Here is a 20,997-nt window from a genome sequence, read left to right as displayed (position 1 = left end):
TTTCCGTGGAGATTAAGCTAAACGACGTTTTAGGACCATGGGCATGTCTCAAACGTGCTGTACGGGCTACAAAAGCTCTGATAGAGTACCTAGCTGCAACACACAGGTTTAGACCAGTCTTTGTTAATAACTCAACGTTTCTGTGCGCATCAAGGTCTTGAACATCATCGCAATCATCTTCATCACGTCATCAACTTGGTGTAGCAAGTTAGGCATTTTAGCCCGGCCAACATCGCCAGACTTCATTAAAGATCGTTCTCTCCCTCTCTAGCTAGTCTGGACACCGGCGATCAGCTTCCGCTTGTCTAAAGGGCCCGCCAGGCAGCGACCGCCCAGGGACTTCTGGAGACCGCCCCCCCCCCCCCTCCCACCTCGCTATGCGTCCAAGAATAGAGCACTTTTTTGTGCCCATAAAGTTCCTCCTCCTCCTCCTCCTCCTCCTCCTCCTCCTCCTCCTCCTCCTCCTCCTCCTCCTCCTCCTCCTTTTCCTCCTCCACGTTTCCGGAGTACATCCGCAACATTTTCTTTGCTGAATTTTCAGAAGATATGAAAGACTAAGTTCCAGGTCGCTCACCGCTTTGTCCTCTGCCCTGAATAAGCCGGTTTCTTTCGTAGCCACGGCTGTAACAAAATTAAATTTTGATTGCTTTGAATTTTTCACATAATATAATTGTGAGTAAAATAGCGTAATAAAACTTCGTAAGGTTATAGTTTCTCGTAGCGCACAGATAAGCTGTCTGTTTCAGCAAGTTAAGGATACAACTGCTTGCGTAGCACTATTTTTCAATCCGTGCATCCGCCTTACGGATTGCATAAGCAGTGATATCATGCAAATCTCTTGAAACAGCGATTTATAGCTGTTTATGCTAAGGAATAAGGTGACAGTGGCAGGGTTATGATATGTATTTATATTGGAACGCACAGCGGTCCTCCCTTCCATATGGCCAATATATTTGAAATAGACTTCGCGAAACTTGTTGAATTCTAGCGTGAACTGAGTGCAAATCGTAAAGGCGTAAATATGAAGAGTTCATAGCGTCGTCTCAATGGGAAAGCCTTCTGTAATTTGTTTTAAGGTGCCCAAATTAATTACAGCCATTTAACCGCACCATATTTCTGTTAGATGCTTGGGCATTGAAAAGTTTGGAGTGAACGTCAATTGCATTTGGCAATGTCACGAAGCACTGACTAAGTGCCAAAACTAAGGCCAAATAGGTGTATGTTAGCCAACAAACGTGGTGAAATTTATTGTAAGAAATATCGACCGCTACTGACAAAGCATGATTTCATTTTCCCTTCCCTCCTCCCCTTTATCAACCTCTTACTTCTAATTCATTCATTCATTCATTCATTCATTCATTCATTCATTCATTCATTCATTCATTCATTCATTCATTCTTAGTGAAGGTCCACGCCCGAGGGAACAACTTTTAGTAGATGGTTTGGGCGCGACTAAACATATTTCCTGCGTATTATACGTGGCTTGTCACTTCCCGTTAACACCTATTCATTTTATCTCCGTTTGCATGTAGCTTCTTACAGCGTTTAACGAATCGCAAAAATGCATAACTCCCGCTTAATCGAATTTACTGCAGTAGACTCATGCTGCAGAGGACTGCCTCAAGGCGACTTATCTTTTGTTTATTGGTATTGCTATCTTCCAAAGGCACCGCTTGTTCATACAGTCGAACTTCGTTATAAATAAGTAGTATCAGAGGGAAAATTAGTTCGCTATATAGGATATTCGTTGTAACAGTAGAGGTAAAAGTCGGCTCTATCAAATCAAAAATCTGTCTCGCGCAAAAATACTTGATACAAAATGCATTTTTAGGCTTCGAATCAAGTGTAAACAAGCTAAACCTTACCTTCCCTCTTGTTGCATTTCAACCTCAATGAGCCGGAACGGGAAATGAACCGGTACGTGAAATTACAACAGAACAAAGTTACCTTTACAAAACAGGCCTGCGTCCTTATTTATTTGATGAAGGATGGGATTTTCGTCTGGTGCCTACTCGCAGCACTGAGCAGGTTGAAGTTTTCCGCAGTGTCCCGGAACGAAAGGGCCTTAAATACTTCTGCAGTGTCGGACGGCGCTATTTTTTGTTTTTCAAGTAGTTTCTCAGACTCCTGGTCAAATATTTCTTCGTTATATATGTTATCGTGCGCGGCTCTCACGGTATCAGTTTAGTTATAAAAGTGTGATTGAAATAAAGCGTGACGAATTAAAGTTTGTATTTACTTCGCTATAGCCTAAAATTCGCTATATCAGTGTTCGTTATAACCAGTTTCAAATGTACTGCAGAACAGCTTAAGATGAGTCGACTCAACACCACGTTGCTGTGAACCGACTCGGTTTTCGTTCCCTGGATTCTTTCGCGCCGATGTTCGTGCCGGGTGCAGGTTACTCGCGCCCTCTTTCGTATCTCAGCGGAACTGGACTTCTTCGTTCCACTCAACCCCGGCTGATGGCGGGACCAAGGGCGTTCGAGAAGTGCCGGGAAGTTTCGAAGTTGGCCGTTCTGGCTGATTGAAATAGGGCAGGCTCATTTGACGCGCATTTATTTCTATGGTTGCATAACCTAATTGATTTTCTCAAGGCTATAGGAAAGAAGAGAAGTCCCCGTTGCCGTTTTTGGAAAGCGTTTATGTTTCAGCGGGCCATAAAATGAGGGTGCATGAGTTGATGATGAGGATAGGGGGTTAGATGAACATGAAAATGAGAGAGAGAGAGAGAGAGATAGAGAGAATAACTTTAATGAAAACCAGCGATGTTAGCCGAGCCGTCGGGCTGGCTTGCTACGCTAGATGAGAAAAGAAAAACAAAACGAAAAAGAAAAGAGCGAAAAAAAAAATGTGAAAACGAAATGATGTCATTTGATGCGGCCAAAATTTTCAATCACAAAACTCTGTCCAGTTCTGTGCTCCGAAGAAACTCCAAAAGAGCTTTGATTGCACGCGCAGCCTGACTGGGACCCGACCATGGACCCAAAACAGCCCTCAGCTGAAGTCCCGCACCAAGCTGCCTGCACAAAGAAAATATGAGTTTCTGTCTGTGCACGGTGTACTTTGGACACACGCATATAACATGATGGATGTCTTCTCGTGAGTCGCATTTGGAGCAAAGAGGTGAAGATGCCTGCTGGATTTTGTACAGGTAATGTCCCGTGTAGGCCACATTCAAGCGCAGCCTATGCAGAATGGCTTCCTCGTGCTTGCTAAGTCCAGGTGGCATTCTGAAGGTGCACTTGGGATCAATCTCATGAAGAGGTGCGTATTGCTGCCATGCATCAGTCCAGATAGACATATGCGCAGTCCATGCGGTTGATGAGGCGAGTATTGCCGCATCCTTTCTCGTGAATGGGATCGGCACAGCTTCAGTGCAGAGACTGTGGGCAGATGAGGCGGCTTTGTCAGCTGCGTCGTTGCCGGCAACTCCGCAGTGGGCAGGAAGCCACTGGAGATCTACGCTGTGTCCCCTTTGTATGGCTTGTAAATGCAAGAGATTGATTTCCCAAGCCAGCTGTTCTTTTGGAAGCGACTTCAAGCTTTCGAGTGCTGACCTGGAGTCTTTAAATGTTCGCCTCGCGGATCAAGTCTAGGAGGGAATGATGAGGTGTAAGTTGATGCGATGTTAGCGGATGCGCCCTCTACGCGGAAGCCCGTCGCTGCAAGATGTCGCATCCTAGTCGCATTCATGATGATGACACAAGAAAAAAAAAAGGCTTCCCGTGGTCGGAATCGAACCCGCGTTCCTCGCGTTATGAAGACGACGTCTATCCGATTGCGCCATTTTTTTACACCCCCCTTTTTTTCTCTTTATTACATGGGAGAATCCGCTCAGACGTTGCAGTACGAGCAATACAAGCAAATAAAAGAATACACTGAAGTTATGAGAAGCACATATACATCAAAATTCAGGCAAACACACACAAGCGTTCAGAAGAGGGAACCAGTCATGTGGTCAAGCAAACTATACACACTATGTACAAATGCCACAGTTTCTCGGAAATAGGACTTAGTTGATCTTGGTGGCTCAGCATGCCTATCACATAACGGCAAAGCGGCATCGCCGCAGACTGTACAAACCAATCAACACAAACATGTCATAAGGCGGCTCACCAGGATAGTCGAATGGCAAAAATCGGATAGAGAAAGGCGTAATGTCCATGTCTTTTCTTGGCGTTCGCTGTAAAACGTCCCAGAAAAAGACAGCATCTCTGCAGTCTACAAAGCCGTGATCAATTGTCTCTGGTCGAGAACAGAGCCGACAGCCTGTCGACCAAGCCATAAACAGACGCCGGTCTTTCATCCGAGTTTTAACAGGGAGTGTGGCAGTGTGTAATTCCCACACGGTCGATCAACAAAGGAGGGGGGGGGGGGGGGAGGGGGTGCGCTCAGAAGTGCCAACTTGTCATAGAGAACCTTGTACAAGGAAAGCGCGTGCCACTAGAATATCCGTCACACGGAACACGCGCGGTTAAAGCTTGTTTGAAAAGGGTTACGCGCAGTATCTGTAACCAGCTGCAATGAATCGCATTTATCAGAGACAAAGAAAAGCGTGACTGAGTGTTCCTTAAAATTTGTTATAGGCAGGAAGTTAGGTGGATATACCGTCATACATACGCATACTTTGCTTGCAGTTTCAGGACATGACATGCGCGAGACAAGCTGCTGGGTTTAGTGGGTACCTATGTACACGCAGGGCAGGATGAGGGGATGGCTTAGTTCTCGCCCATTGCCGATGTCTGCTTCCGGGAGTTCGAAAGCGTATCCCGCAAGCCACCGTAGAAATCAGAATTTTTAGTTAATTATACTAAAACAGTAATTCGACTCAAATTATTATTACACCACGCGCGGAGAAAAAAAGTAGGAAATGGTTCAAATGAGGCATTGAACAGCTTGCAAGTGAAATGAACGCTGTTTATTTTCCAACTTTTTCCAAGTCTGCAGCATGACTATGACTGGAAGTGACCTCCACTACTAAACTTACGGACTCGTTTATTGTCATTATCTCCTCACAGCGCTTTGCGTGCCTTCATACGCAGTGAATGGCCCAACTCTAAAGATGCACGGGTGGTCAAGATTAATCTGGAGCCCTGCACTACCCTTTCAATCAATCCAACTTTTCACACCCATAAAAAAGACACCAACTTAATGTAATTAGGAATAGAATGGTCCTGGGACAGCCGCTTTTATACCCTGAAGCTCTTTTGCCAGGGCTGGCGTGATTTGACCATACCCACCCTCTATGGCCCCTTTTCGCAAGACCTTTTTGTTCACAAGGTCGGGATGCAACGAAACCAAAACGACAAAAAGGCACTCTCTGGGGACATATTTTCGGCGTGCAAACTCCAGAGTGCTCTGATATCGGCCCAGCATTTCAAACACACGCGGTCGCGCTGACCCCTTTACGCAAGCGCGACCCCCTTTCCTCCTCTTAGCTACAGCTGCAACGAATTTGCCATTGTAGTCTACACCCCTTCCGGACCCCTTTCTTTCAGTCACCCCATACGGTCAGCGCTTCACGGCTCTTATTTGCAATGTGTCTGTGCAGTGAAATACTAGCGACAAAAAGGTACCGTCCCCAAGAATTCTTATCTCGAGATGGCGTTGAAGAACCAGGAGGCCGGTGTGACGAGTTGGCCTGTGACAAGTTCTACGATGAGTGGACTTGTGACAAGTGGGCTCGTTCCCCTCGTGAGGGATTCGCTTGCTGTCGTCTGAGTTTGGACTTTGACTTTAAGGTGGTGCGCACTTCGATCGTTGACGCTTGGACTTTGATTGGAACAGCTTTGGCTTTGGCACTTAACCATTTCATTTTCGCACGCAAGAAAGCTTCCCGTTTCAACAATCATCATCGTTAGACAGAGGGGATTTGATTTTACCACGAGGCTTCAGTACGGCGACACGGTAGATGTACTAATACTGGCGAGTCCCTCCTATATAGCCCTACATAATCTACTGAGGGCACCCTTCGTCTCTTCCTACACATCATCATTTACATTATCACCACCACAACCACCATCATAGAGGTTCATACTAATATACGCTAGAGGTAAATCTGGCGAAACTGTCTAGGGGAGCCCGCGCTTCAGTGAGCGTACCGTCATGTACCGGGCAGGCACGTTCCACTTGTCCTTGGCATGGCTCATGAACAGGCTGAAAAATTGGCTCTGGCTGTGAAAAACCGACACTATTACTGAAGAAAGTTCATCGAAATGTCTTTGTTATTATAAAATTGAACCTCCAAAAAGATTAATTTGTCAGTGATTATGTAGAAGCTTCATACACGATAACTTAGAAAAAATGTTACCCTTTTTGGTTGATTTTGGCTTCTAGACAAAAAAAAAGCCATGTGGCTAGCTAAGCCAAGTAGGCGAGGAACGTCGCTAGCGGCAAAGACGCCACCCATGGCGGCCCGCGTCTGCATCGACAGATTTCCCTCTAGTATATATTAGTACAAAGCTCTATGACCACCCCCACCATCATCATCATCATAATCATCACTGTACGTACGCGGAACCAGCGAAAAGGACGCAGGACAAGAAGACAAGGCACACAACTCTGCTGGACCAACTTAGCTAGTCCAGCGGTGTTGTTTGTGTGCCTTATACTCCTCTCCTGCGTCCTTTTTGCTGGTTGCGCGTTAAGTGCTTTATAAACCGACTATCTCACCAGTTTACTCTCTTCAATCGTCATTACAGGCCCGCAATGTTGTGACTTTTATTAAAGGTAGCGTTCATTACCATGGGAACTGTGAGAATTACCGCGAGACATTTCTCACGGTAGTCGCCTCTGATTGGCTAAGCGTGCCACCAGGATGTTCTCCGGGACAAATATTCCCTAAAATGTGGTGTAGCACTTGCTTTTAAAGGAGCCATGAAGAGAAAACACAAGTTTGGTTCATTAGAAAGATTGCCTCGTTAGAACCATAACGACACCACTTATAACGCAAACTTCGCTCAAATAAGCTACATAATTAGGAAAAAAAATTCACAGCATATCCACGGGGTGAATGATGATGAGTGGGCGAAGCTCCTGAGGGGAAATCATCGGTAAAACCGTGACTCTTCAGTGAAAGTTCGCCCACTACATCTGTGTCCGAACGTAACGTCTAGAAAGTCTCGCTTAAACCGCGCGTCGGCACCTTGGGGCTGAGCTCGCCTGATGCGTTTTGCAGACGCCTCACGAGCTCTCACTGCATCGGGGTCTGCCTGCCGATACGCGCGCTTTCTCGCCGCTTCCCGTTCTCTGACGTTTTGGAGATCCTCTTCGCGCCACAGCCGTGCCGCTTCGCGTACGGCAGGGTCCTCGCACCGTTGCCGTGACGCTTGGGCCTCTCGTTCTCGAACGCTGGGATCTTGGCGGCGTCGTCGCGCAGCCAGACGACACGCTTCGGCCTCCCGCTCTCGTACGGCAGGATCTTGGCGGCGGCGTCGCGCAGCTTCACGGAGCGCTTCTGCCTCGCGGGCTCGCACATCTGCAGCCTTGTCCATCGGGCGACTCCGAGCGCGCGCCAACAGCGAACGGATTTTATTACAACGCTCCCCGCCATCTAGTAAACAATCCAAGAACTAAACTAGAGGTAGCCACGCCATCTAGTAAACAATCCAAGCGCATCTTTTCATGATATACAAGTACCGCCATCTAGTAAACAATCCAAGAACTAAACTAGAGGTAGCCACGCAATCTAGTAAACAATCCAAGAACTAAACTAGAGGTGGCTACATACATACGTCGAGGATGGACAGACCCACGTCTTAAGGAGCTTCGCCCCTAAAAGGAAATGACCATGCGACCCACCAGCTCATTTTCCGCAACAGAACCTATGATGTCACTCGAGAATGCTCTGCGATTGGCGGAGGCCGGCAAAAGCAAACGCATGTTAGGCAGGGCTTACAGTTTACACAGCGAGCTATATGCCCGTGAAACATACTGCACATTCTTTTTGTGACAAAGAACGGTGGAGTAAACGGTTGAAGTTCCGAACGAACACGCAAGCGTGTATGCCAATGCGTACGAAACTACCGCCAGCCGAACTCGACATCTCGCCGTCGCCACCGTCGCGCAGACGAATTTTCGGGTTCAAGGCTCTTCGGGGCCAACGAACCGTCCCAGCACGCACAGCCGCGAACTTGCTTGGTATCGTAATCCCTTCACAGGAGGGTGGCCGTCATATCGCCAACCAGCAAAGGTAAAAATAGAAACAAGGGGAGTCAGGAACACAGAGCAGCAACGAGATAGTGCCACTCGTCGCACAGGTTTCGGTATGGAGGTCGTGTTGGCTTGCTGCTGCCGTTACGGGCTCGTTTACAGTTTACAACCACTGAAAACTTCAGTTTGTTCGAGTACTTTACAATGAAATTTCGTTGCTGTGTTTTGAAATGCCCATGTCGTACGGGCAAATCGTCGAGGGAGTGCGACATTCCCGCCGGTGAGATCTCCTTTCATGTGGTGCCCAACGACGAACCTCGGCGAAGCAAGTGGCTACGTTTTGTGAACTTTGCAAACGGAGGAGAAAGAGAGCTAAAGGAAGTACGAGTGTGCTCGCTTCATTTCCGAGGAAGTGATTACGGCAGGGACCCGGACATGCTGGCGCTCGTCGCCGACTTCGTCAGATCGCCGTCAACGCGCTCTGACCTTGGGGAAAAAAATTGCCGTACACACCGCGCATTGACGCTCGAATCTTTCTGGTCGGAGCAGAGAGCTCGAGCGAACGGCTTTCCATACACGACACCGGCCAACTGGCATAAGCGATACTGCTACTGAAATTGAAAATACGGCACATACGTACCAGTTTGTATTCGTCCGTCGCGACGGGGCTGACGAGGCAGCGGTGCCGACGGCGGGCGTTCGTCTGTTGTGGCTATCGCGGAATGGTCGCTTTTCCGTCCACCGCGTATCCCACAACTCTTGCCGCTCGTGCACTTAGAAGCATTGAGCGTTCAAGTGGTGTGAGGTTGTTAAATGCATGCCCGAGCTCCTCGGCGAGAGTTTTGTTCTCCGGATCAGGCGATTCCATGACTAGCGCTGCGGGTGCACTAGGTTTTACTAGTATTTTTAAAATGGCCGCCGTCTCGGCCGACTCCCGCGTGTGGGTGCTATATGGAGTCGACATACTAAGTATCTGTTTCATGGACCGGCTCGTATGACGCCATTGTTCACGTGACGAAATGTGCAATTTTAGCGGGAGATTTAAAATTTTGGCTTAAATTGCTTTATTTCTCAGTGAATAAAGTATCCTTTGCTTCCGGGAAAGCGCTTGGGGTAGTATGAAACACCTAATCTTTCGAATAAAACAAACTTTTGTTTTCTCTTCATGGCTCCTTTAAACCGGAAGTCTCAAGTTCGAGTCCGGCATTAGGGAATTTTTTCTATTCTTGCCCAGCAGGACAAGAACGTAGACACCCGAACCACTTTAATATGGACGCCCGCACACGCGCGCCTGGAGGGCAACGAATGGGCCAACTAGGCTACTCGAGCATTCACCTACCGAGAGCCCCTGCAATCCGCCCTACACCCTGCCGACAACACCAAGGATTGCCTGTGCACCTACCGGGACGTGCTCGACCAATACAGAGGCGAAAGACGGAAGTACCCTGCAGCCAACCCCTCGCTGACCAAAAAACAAGAAGTTGCATGGAGGCGTCTTCAGACTAGTACATATCCCAACCAAGGCCTCTACACGCACTTCCACCCAGAAATTCGTGACGGTAAATGTAAGCACTGCCCCCAGCTTGCAAGTTTGGCACACATGCTTTGGGAATGCCCTGCTAATCAAGGAAAAGACTTCAGCAATACAGAGGGAACATTTATTATCAATACCAAAGAGCAGTGGGAGACCGTGCTGCTTAGGACCCTGCCATCCAGCGATGGGCCGTCCAGAGGGCCGAAGACGCCGCTATGAGCCAAGACGTCCTGGCCGTCGTCTGAAGCACACCGGCCATAACTAGGCCTTTCCTCTCGACACAACAAAGTTACTTCCTCCTCCTCCTCGGAATTTCTGAAGTCGTCGCTCATCGTGATCTTGTTAATGCTTTTTTTTCATTTACTGTAAATCAATTACTATATCAAGAGATCGGCGCACAGGACTTCTAGAACGGGTTTGATTAGGTTTAATATAAGTTGTGTTCTGTGTCGTTGGACGGGGCTGGGGTAGGTTTGTTGCAGTTGGGCTGAGTTTGGGTAGGGTTATGATACGTTCGGTTAGGTTAGGTTCGGTGATGTTGGGTTATGTTAAGCTACGTAGGGAGTTAATATTATTCAGCGAATCTTAGGCCGGCCAGGTTGTATGAAAATTGCCGTGAGGTTTTTTCGGAGGTTATTCTCCCGGCTGCCGTGAGATTACACGCAGCCTTTATTAAAACTTGAGAGGACACTCCTCATCATCCTCATCGTCGTTGCCGTCGTCGTCGTCGTCGTCGTCGTTACTAATCCTGACGCCGTCCCTCGAGCTTGCTGCAGCTCGGCGGCCTCTTCGAGATCTCCGGGCTCCAGAATAGTCAACCACAAGCATTCGTGAAGGTCACAGACCCTCCCCCCCCCTCTCTCCACCACAAGCACACACACACCTGGAGAATATCAGAAAGTGGAGCTACAGGCGGGCGCCGTCAACGTGTAACATGAGCGGCTACTTCACAGCGATCAGCGCAATGGACGTGGCTGCGGAGGACGACGGGGCAACAGCTGCCGAGGCGTACGTCGACCCTCCCGTGCTGTGTTCCCTGAGCGGTGAGCTGGCCGCCACCGTCGATAACGAGATCCAGCACGCCTCACTCCCATTCCTGGGTTCGAGGAACGAGATCGGAGTGGCTGTCGCTCGCATGCTGCCGACGCATCTGCTCACCGCGGACGCAGCAGCCTACTCCGCCCCGGTTAGAGGAATCGTGCCAATTCCAGCCATTGACGGCGATCAACGGGCAGAGGGAGTCGACGGCTCTCTGTGTTGCCAGCGTCGACCGACACTGCCGGTGGACATCCCACGGACGCACCCTTGGCTCCAGCTGGGCAACCTGTTCCTGGCGCAACGACCCAAAACTACCGGCGCTGGTGCTTTGCACCCGAAGTCCAAACCGAAGATGCGCCGCCAAACAGCGTTTCAAGAGCCCCATGCTGCCGCTTCGTGCGGCAAGAGTTCCAGCACTGACGACGTAGCTGGTGGTGCTTGCAGCAGTCAGCCCGCCTTTGGACGAGCGGGACTTTGGTCAAGCGTCGCGCAGCGCAGACCGTGATCGACGGCATCGACGCTAGTCCAACCCGGCGCTGAAACGCAGTAATTTTTGAGAATTCATGGTCGCTGTTTTACGCTGCAGAAAGACACCTAGGAGTCGTTCCATCGACAATGGCTGCCGTGATCTTGGAGAGCTTGTTCCGTCGTTGGGCACGCGTATAGAAATGTGTATAATGCACGAGCTCACGGTATGGCTGAGAGCAAAGAAGTGTTGGGCGTCGCGAAAGATCAGGTGGGCTCACATAAGGGAAATAGGTGATATGATATATAAGAAAAATATATACTCTTAAACGTTTGAATTCCGGAACGGTTTGTGTTTCTGGTCTCGGTTTTCTTTTTTTTTCTTTTTCTTGAAATGTTATGCATCTTTTCAGCGTTACAGCACCGGTGTCTTGTTGCAGTAGTAATTCATGAGGCGATGAGGCGCACCGCAGTGCAGGGCTCCGGATTAATTTCCACCACCTGGTGATCTTTAACCTGCCCCACAATCTCAATTACACGGACATTTTCTCTTTTCGCCTCCATCAGAAAAGCGGCTGCCGCGGCCGGGAAGCCAACCCACGTCCTTGGGCTCAGCAGCACAACGCCATAGCTACTAATATCTTTTTCGGTCAGCGCTTTTCACAAGGTCGCGATGCTTCGAAATAAAAACGACGAAAAGGCACTCTCTGGGGACATATTTTCTTCTTTCAGACTCCGCAGTGCTCTGATACCGGTCCAGCATTTTAAACACACGTGCAGGTCGCGCTGAGCCCTTCAGGTAAGCTTGACCCCCCTCCCCCCTGCCTGCTATACCTACAGCTGCAACGAATTTATCATTGTCTACACCCCTTATATTAGTAGACATATTAGTAGAGATTAAGAAAAAGAAATGGACGTGGGCAGGGCATGTAATGCGAAGGTAAGATAACCGCTGGTCATTAAGGGTAACAGAGTGGATCCCTAGAGAAGGCAAGCGTTGCAGGGGGCGGCAGAAAGTTAGATGGGCAGACGAGATCAAGAAGTTTGCGGGGATAAATTGGTCACAGTTGGCACAGGACCGAGGTAATTGGAGAATAATGGGAGAGGCCTTTGCCCTGCAGTGGGCGTAGATAGGCGGATGATGATGATGATGACGATGATGATGACACCCCCTCAGACCCACTCTCAATCGCCCCTTACGGTCAGCGCTTCATGGCTTTTGCGTACAAGGTCGCGCTGCAATGAAATCCTAGCGACGAAAAGGAACCGCTCCCGGGAATTCCTGTCTCGAGATGGTGCCATACCAGAAAGCCGGTGTAACGAGTTGACCTATGGCAAGTGCTCCGGTGGCGAGTGGGCGTGTGACGAGCGGTATCTTTCCCCTTGTGAGGGATTTGTTTGCCGTCGTCTGAGTTGGGACTTCGGCTCGCAGAAAGTTTGCACTTTGATCTTCGATCGTTGACACTTTGACTCATTGCAGCTGCCTTTGGCACTTCGTCATTTCACTTTCGTACGTGAGAAACCCGCGCGTTTCAACCATTGCCGTCGTTAGACGGACGGGATTTGATTTTATCTCAAGGCTTCAGTATACGGTGGCACGGTATCTCTACTAATACTGGGCATTCCACTGAGGGCTCCTTCACCTCCTCCTCCTCATCATTATCACTGAACTTAATGTTGACCCATCAAAAAAGGACGCAGAACACGAATATAACACACACAACAACACCGCTGGTCCAGTTGGGTTGCTTGACCAGCGGTGTTAGCCCGGCGGGGCTGTTTGGGTGCCTTCTCCTTTTGTTTTTCGTCCTTTTTGATGGTTCCACGTGAAGTACTTTAGGAACCAACTAGCCCAGAAATCTGCTCTCTTGAAACATCATCACTGGCCCGAAACATCGTGACTTTTATTACAATTGGAGAGGATATTGATCATCACCACTGTCATCATCACCGTCGTCGTAGTCGTCATCGTCGTCGTCATTACCCTCGTGCACGCGCGGGTGAGCACGAGACGCCCCGAACGACCACCGTTTTATTCCAGACGCCGTCCCTCGAGGTTGCTGCAGCCCGGTGGCCTCTTCGAGACCTTCGTGCTCTGGAATCGTCAACCAGAAGCATTAGTCAAGGCCACACCCCCACCCCCGGTAAATATCAGAGGGCGGAGCTACTGCCGGACGCCGTCAACGTGTGGCAGGACCGGCTACTTCAAATAGATCACCGCGATGGGCGCTGCTGCTGCAGCCAGCGGAGTAACTGCTGCCGAGGCGTACTCCGACCCTCCCGTGCGATATTCCGTGAGCGGTGAGCTGGCCGCCGCCGTCGAGAACGAGATACCGCACACGTCACTCCCGTTCCTGACTGTGTGTAAGGAACAGGAAATCAACGACGCCGGTGTGGCAGTCTGGCACGTGTGGCCGACGCATCTTCGCACCGCAGGCGCAGCGCCCTACTCCGCCGTGGTTGGGGGACTCGTGCCGATTCCAGCCGGGAACGACGACCCACCGACGGGGGGAGTCTCTGGCCCCCTGCACTGCCAGCGTCAACCGACATGGAAGATGCGCGTGCCAAGGCCGCATCCTTGGCTCCAGCTGCGCAACCCGTTCCTGGTGCGACGACCGAAAGGAACCGGCGCTGGTACCATACACCCGCAGGCCAAACCGCAGCCGCGCTACCAACCAGAGTTTCCAGTACCCCGTGCTGCCGCTTCGTGCGACCTGACTTCCAGCAGCGATGAGGAAGCTGATGGTGCTCGCAGCGGCTAGCCCGCCTTGGGACGAGCAGGCCTTGGGTCGCGCGGCAGCGATGGCTCGCGCAGCGAAGACCGTGGGCGCGGGATTCGACGCTAGTCCAACCCGGCGCAGAAATAATTTGTGAGAATTTATGGCCGTTGCTTTACGGTGCGTAAACTTGCCCTGGTGACGACTATATGGGAATGGCTGCCGTGAACTTCGAAACCTCGTCTGACGTTGCGCACGCTTATGGAAATCCGGTCAGTGCACGAGCTCACGGTATGGCAGCGAGCAAAGTAGTGTTGGGAATTGCGAAGCATCAGGTAGCCTCACATAGGGGAACTAGGAGACTTGATGTATAAGGAAAATATATACTCTAACACGTTTCAATTCCGGAACGGTTTGTGTTTGACTGGTTATTCTTTTTATTACCTGAAATTTTATGCATACGTATTTTTAACGCTACACTACCCCGGTTTTGTTTCAGTAATAATGGTTAAGAGGAATTGAGAGCAGGAAGGTTGTGCTCAGCCTCCCAGACTGTATGTGGGGCTGTATCAACGAGGGTACGTTGTAGCTCTGCGGAAGACCTGCTCATGGGAGGGAGGGGGACGTGCTCAGGGTGGCTGGGGTACGGGCGAATACTATAGGTGGCATGTCGTCAGTGAGGTGTTGCCATGTACGCTGTAGGGCATGAATGAATGAATGCTTTATTTTATACTTTCATGCCGGTATGGTCCGGTCTGACCAAGGGCCCCCAAGGTTGCCTGTCGTGGCTAACCTGCAGCGTCGTTGTCCTGTGTGGCCGGAGTTGGGCCATAGTCGGAGGCCGGTTGGTCTCCGTTACGATGGGGGCCATCTAGTCGCATAGTCGACTCCGCTGGCCCACACAATTTTGTCCTCCTTTACAACACTTCACCCGAGAAGTGACAGCTTCGCTGACCAGCTCGGCGCCGGGGCTTCAGCAAACACTGGTTGACTGGGCCTGACGTCAGCATGGACTCCTTAGCTTAGGAGGCTGACTACAAATGAATCTCTCTCTCTCTCTCTAGAATCGAGATGGATGGATGGATGGATGGATCCCTACTGAAACGTTCCGTATATACGGAATTATGGGAATACGGTGTTCATACGGAGTGTTACGCCCCCAGGCGCAATGAAAGTAGATATTAGTGCCACAAACAGGGGAATCATATGAGTTCGCACAATATGCACGTTTGGCACAGTTTTCGTGTTTTTATCTCCAATAATAAGCAAAATGACGCTCAGTATGATTTCCGTATACTCCGTATATACGGAATTCATGCGGACAATGATTTCCCGGTTCTAGTCATAATACAGACGTAAAACAGGTGCCAAATTTTTCGACAGGTACGCATTGTTTTATTTTCAGGTGCTTCTCAAAAATCTTCCTTGTTTTGTGGCGGCTTTGTGACATGCTACCAATGTACTCTGCATTCCCATAATCCCGTATACGAAACGTTTCAGGAGGGATGGACGGTTGGACGGATGGATACATGGACGGAGGGACGGAGGGACGGACGGACGGACAGATGGATGGTTGGATGGATGGATGAGAGAGAGAGAGAGCTTTATTGACTGCTGTATAAGCTAGCTGTACAAACGGCGGTGATTGATGAGTGAGGCGAAATAAGGAAAGAAAAAAAAAAAAACCCGCACCTCCCCGAAGGGAATCGTGCAGAAATGCGAATGCATTGGGTGCACCGATGAGTGTGTTGCGAGTAATGGCGTAATTAATGACGAGAGCTTGAACGTAATCATTTATTCATCAGCACCTGTTTGTGTTATCGTTGTACCTGACGGCCACAATCACTGCCTTGTGATCGCTAAAGTGCACGGTCAAAGGGTCTTTGAGAAGCATACGCGCGTCACAGTTTCGCGTAAAGACCAGATCAATGCAACTCCCGTGAATGGTAGTGGGGCACGTGTCGAAGCCGGCAGAGAGACAATGCATAGAGTGCCTGGTCTGCATGTACTCGACCAGCCACTCGCCACTCTTCTTGCGCACGTCAACGTTGAAGTCGCCAACCAAGACTATGGGGTCAGAGGGTTTGGAGCGCACGCGCACACTTTCCATGGCCGCGTCCAGCTGCGCGGCAACGGCGTCTCGAGCGAGGTTGGGCGCGAGGTACACGGTCACCACAAAGACTCCGTCTGCGGTGTAGGCAAGGGTGTACAAGTCCTTGTACGGAGACGTGTCTCGAACGGGAGACGTGGCAACGGCGTGCGATATCAAGTTCCCATACACGTTAGACACGAGACTAACACCGCAGTACTCGCCGTCCTTGCCGCTTCGAGCAAAGTAGTACACGTTGACGGCGTCATCAGCCACAGCAGTAGCACTCGGGCAGACACTGCGATCGAGGACGAGGAGTGACGCCTGTCGTTGTTGTCGCAGTTCTTCGCTGAAGGGAAAGTAGCGCTTGACGAACACGTCCATACCACCGGCTCGGCGGAGAGATAACACCTGCGGGCGCACGCCGACGGAGCACGACAACCCCCGACTAAGAAATGCATTCGCATTTACGACGACGACGACGACGAAGGTAGAACTACGAGGCGCGCGCTCACGTGCGCTCGCGCTGGAGGAATGCAGGCGCACGCCGCTCGATGGACGCAAGACAACCCCCGACTAATAAATGCATTCGCATTTAAAAAGAAGCCATATGGCTAACTAAGCCAAGTAGGCGAGGAACGTCGCTAGCTGCAATGGCGCCGCCCACGGCGGCCCGCGACTGCAGCTACCGATTTCCCTATAGTATTAGTATGAAACTCTATGATGCTGGGTATGCTGATATTGCTGTCAATTGGAAATGGGGAATCGGCCAAGAGGCTCTGATGGCTGCTGTCATCGGCATTGGTAAATCACCCCAACGGTGTGTGTACGAATTGTCAGGGATTGTGTTGATGCCACAGCTGAATGAGAATTTCTGGATCGGCAATGAGGTTCCGACAACTGCTGTCATCACAGTCGCCCGATCCCCCTAAATAGGTATGTGAGAGTTCTTGGTTAAGCTTACTTCGCAACCTAGTGGCGAACTGGCCAGCAGCTTCTAGCGGCATTGGCCAACAGCCACTCAATGGTTGGGGCACGTTGATGTTGCAGCTAAATGGCAATGTGCAAATTGGCCCTTGGTTTCCAGGAGCAGCAGCTGTCATTGACGTTTCCCTTATAGTGGCTGTGTCAGAAAGTTGTGAGGCCTAATGGCGTGTCAGGGAATTTAATCTCATTTAGTGAGCCAATGCAACTGCACGAGGCGCGCAGCGAATGGACACCAGCGTGACATCACCTCGTGGTAGAGAAAAGAATGTGAGGTAGCCTTGTGCCTCCAACGCTCCGCACAAACTTGCGACGTCCCTTCACGCGCGCGGCCGGACGAGCAGTTGCTAGGCGCTGGCGCGTTCACGAACTGACGCACGTAGCCAGAGTTGACGATGATGATGATGACGATGATGATGATTACTATTGGTTTCCCTTTGTATCGGGCCTATGTTTATACTCTTGGTTTAACACTAGCAATGCTTAAGGCAGGCGCAAAAAAACTTGGGCACAGAATACTTTTCTTTTCTGTTACAGGTGGTAGCTGTCCTAGGCAATATTCCCCCCTCTGCTTTTCGTCCATCAGCATTCTGATCTTTTCGTCACCTCGACAGCCTTGAAGTTAACTTCCTCTGTGCTACCCTTAAATACTAGAGCTCCTGGAAGCCAAATATTTTCCTCATGCTTAGATTTGGGTGGATACCCTCGCATGTGCCGCATAGTTTGTTTTTCCTATCTGCAGACCGCGCATGCCCCATCCTTTTCTGAATATATCCCACAAAGCTCTTAGTTCGCAAGGAACCTGCTTTAGCCTCAAAAAGCAAAGCACTGCCCTGGGAATTATCGTAGAAATCTTCCTTTCTTATGTCCAATTTCTCAGCCCTGTACATCTCTAATGACGTTTCAGTTACCTTGGCTGTTTTTGGATTCTCCACTGTCCTTTCCGTATTTCATCGTTAGCCTTCAAGACGTAATATAGTTAAAAAAAGCCTTGGACAATATTCCTTGACAAGCTTAGCTACGGTTCACGTTTCTCAGCCCTAACGTTAAGCTTTAGGACTTGCCACTCACTGCAGAACTTAATGAACGTCAACTGCAGGTACGGTTTGATGACCTTAAACTTGAAATCGTAGAGTTACTTGCAACGTCAGGTCCCTCGTACGGCCCCCTCCCCCGCTGCACCGCGAAAAGTTCAGCTGCCTCCTTAGAAACGGTGAGGCCATTCTTCGAGCTTCGTTTTACACCCGCCAAACCCAGACGCCTACGAAACCGAGGAGGACAGCGCAGAAGTGCCAATAAAACAAAATACAATGTTAGAGTTAGAAAAACCCCATCTTTTGGCAACTGAGACAGCTCCATTCCAGCCTCGCAATACGTTTTCTAACCGCCCAAAAAACACTGAACAACTTTCAAATTTGCCGCTAGAGTGACGTAACACGGGCCGCAGTGACGTAATAAAGGCTAGCACTAAAAGCTATCCGTGTGCTAACTCGATGTTTGAATTCAAATGATAGCGCAGAATGAAACTAGAGGCCCCGCTACAACCGCCCGATGATGTTTCTTGGCGCTTGGTTGCGTCGGCGACTGCCAAGGTGTGACGTCATAGAGACGTCACCGGAAAATGGCCGTGGAGTCGCGGCTGCTTCATCTTTCCTTAATATCTCCAGTACTTTTTGAAACTCTCCATACAATTTGTATCATTGTTATCGGGACAAAGCAGTATTTTCAACGAACTAAACTTGTATTTTGTCTTCGTGGCCAAAACAACATCAACAGAATAAAGAGAAGAGACAGTTTAACTTAAGTTGGCGCTGCCTTCCTTGCGAAGCGAAATTACAAATTCGCTTCGTACTTTATTTTATAAACTAGACAAACGACAATTTAACTTAAGTTGGCACTGCCTGCCTTGCGAAGCAAAATTACCAATGCGCTTCGTACTTTCTCAAGTTTTCTATAAACTCCATTGCTTGCTCTGTGGATATGAAGTGAATGACGCCCAATTTTCGAATGCTGGCAGACGCGCTTGTCACGTATTCAATGTTTGCAGCTGGCATGTGTCCTTTAAGTCCAATAATGTCGATATGCAGAAATTTGTCCCTTTGGTGCAGTTGCCGAGAGTTTACCGTTTCTTTAAAGCAAGCAACGAATGTTTTCAGCAGCCGTGTCGGCTACCCAAATTAACACAAAAAGAAGGCGTCACTGCAGTTTGTCTGCATTTTCCTGAAAAAAAAAAATGTAACAGAACAAATAAAAAACACAATCACGAGCTACCAAAGTGCCCGTTGTTGTCTTTGTCGAAATAAATGTTTTTTTTATTCCACCTTTGAAATTTGCGACCCTTGCCAATTCTTAAAACATTATTTTCATTGAGAAACATGCGAAGAAACAGCATACTTCTAAAGGTGCCGTAATGCTATTGACTCGTTTAAACATTGTTCCATGTATCGCCATGGCACAAATGTTGAGAAAATATAGTTTCTTAGCTTCAAGCGAGTAAAGTTCTACAGCTGGACGCATGCTTAACAGCGTGTAGCGTGTTGACTTAATTCACATTTCTCCAACATGATCGACAGGACAGGCACCTGTACTATCCAACCAAAATAGTGCACAAATCAAGCAGACAATAGACGCAAGTACGTGCAAAAAAGTGCAATGGAGCTGCGATGTGATGGTCCGGGTAAGATATCAAATAAAAGTCTGTTTTCGCAAACAAGCAACTTCGTATGATCGACGACTACCAAGAGCACGCTGATAAACTTCACATCACAGTCACGTGCACATACAAAAAACGAAAGGAAATCTGCAAAGTCGGCTCACATATGAAACTTGTAACAAGAAAATCACGCACGATACACTATATCAAACATGTTCGAAGAATAAACAAAAAAATGAGAGTTTCGTCGTCATTGCATAGTATACCAAGGCGACGCTGAAGTCAAACCAAAGACGGCGTGCAGCCCACGTGTATACGTGGATCAAGAATGATCACAGATCTAGTGCCCGTGCTTGGTGAAGCGTGCTGAGCTGTGGCGATGCTCGGCGCACTTCATCAGCTGCTTTGCAGTCCGCACATGCGACGTTGTTCCCGAACACAATATCTTCACTGTTCATCCCTGGTGAAAAAAAAACCCAGGCGGATAGTGAACAATCTGAACACAAATCATGAAAAATTCAGGGAAGCTTGCGCAAGACTTGAATGGCGAAGCTGTTAAAAGTGATCATTGACGGACACAAAGTTGAGTTTCAGTATCGTTGGGGTGTCGTGGTTGACGTCGGCGGCATGCCATTTGAATAACCTAATGTTGAGCAACGCCAGATGGAGCTCGTCGTTTTGGTCGACGTTTTCGTACGCCGCTCTCCAAGCGCGACTTGTCGTCTCTAGCGGATGCTTTTGCACGCGCACCCTCTTGAAGCGCGGCCTCTTCCTCGGCCGGGCGAACTGTTCGCGGCTGGGTTATGTGGAGGGAATGATCACCTACAGCAGCTTCGACATTCACGTCACGGCTCTTTCACGGTACAGTGCGCATGCGCACGACGACACGAGGACGAACGAATGAAAGGTGTACGATATGACGCGTCTTCCTCATTCTGAGCAAGTTTTGCTTTGTGTGGGCAATGTTTGCAAATATCCGTAAGTGGATATGCCTGGCTTGACGAACGTGCGCTCGAGGCACGCGGCCAAGGCTGGAGTTTTAAATGCAGAGCATTTCTTAGCCTCGCCTCTTCCTGCGTCGGACGGCGTCCACAGCTCCGCGTCCGCAGCAGGTGCGCCTCTCCTGCTTCCCTCCTCTCTCTCAACAGCAGCTGGCGCGCGCATGCGTCGTAGTCAGCCCGTTCGCTCCGTCGCGGTCTCGGCGTAACAGGTGCGTGATAGCAGCGCGGTTGGGCGTGGAAGGCCGCGCGCCGCATGCGCGCTCTCCCCCCCGTACTGCTCTCCCTCTACTGCGCGCGCTGCAAATATAAAGCGGCTAGCGGTCGCTCGTGCTTCAGTCACTGCGTTGCTCTTTCGTTCCTTG

At 49.5% G+C, this 20,997-nt stretch overlaps 1 protein-coding gene across 1 annotated transcript in view; it reads right to left on the bottom strand.

Moving 5' to 3' along the window:
• Positions 1-19,963: 19,963 nt before the first annotated feature.
• LOC144138485 (uncharacterized) overlaps positions 19,964-20,997 on the bottom strand; it is a 31,494-nt gene continuing 30,460 nt past the window's right edge. The window contains exon 15 of the mRNA XM_077670782.1: positions 19,964-20,094. Within this exon, the coding sequence (XP_077526908.1) occupies positions 20,082-20,094 (13 nt within the window). The 3' untranslated portion in view covers positions 19,964-20,081. The remainder of the gene's footprint in view (positions 20,095-20,997) is intronic.

Source organism: Haemaphysalis longicornis, unplaced genomic scaffold (assembly GCF_048455015.1).
Source record: "Haemaphysalis longicornis isolate Haplotype H1 unplaced genomic scaffold, Haemaphysalis longicornis Haplotype H1 scaffold_5, whole genome shotgun sequence".
NCBI lineage: Eukaryota > Metazoa > Arthropoda > Arachnida > Ixodida > Ixodidae > Haemaphysalis > Haemaphysalis longicornis.
Note: the sequence above shows the minus strand (reverse complement) of the source record. Positions and strands in the feature narration are given on the sequence as shown.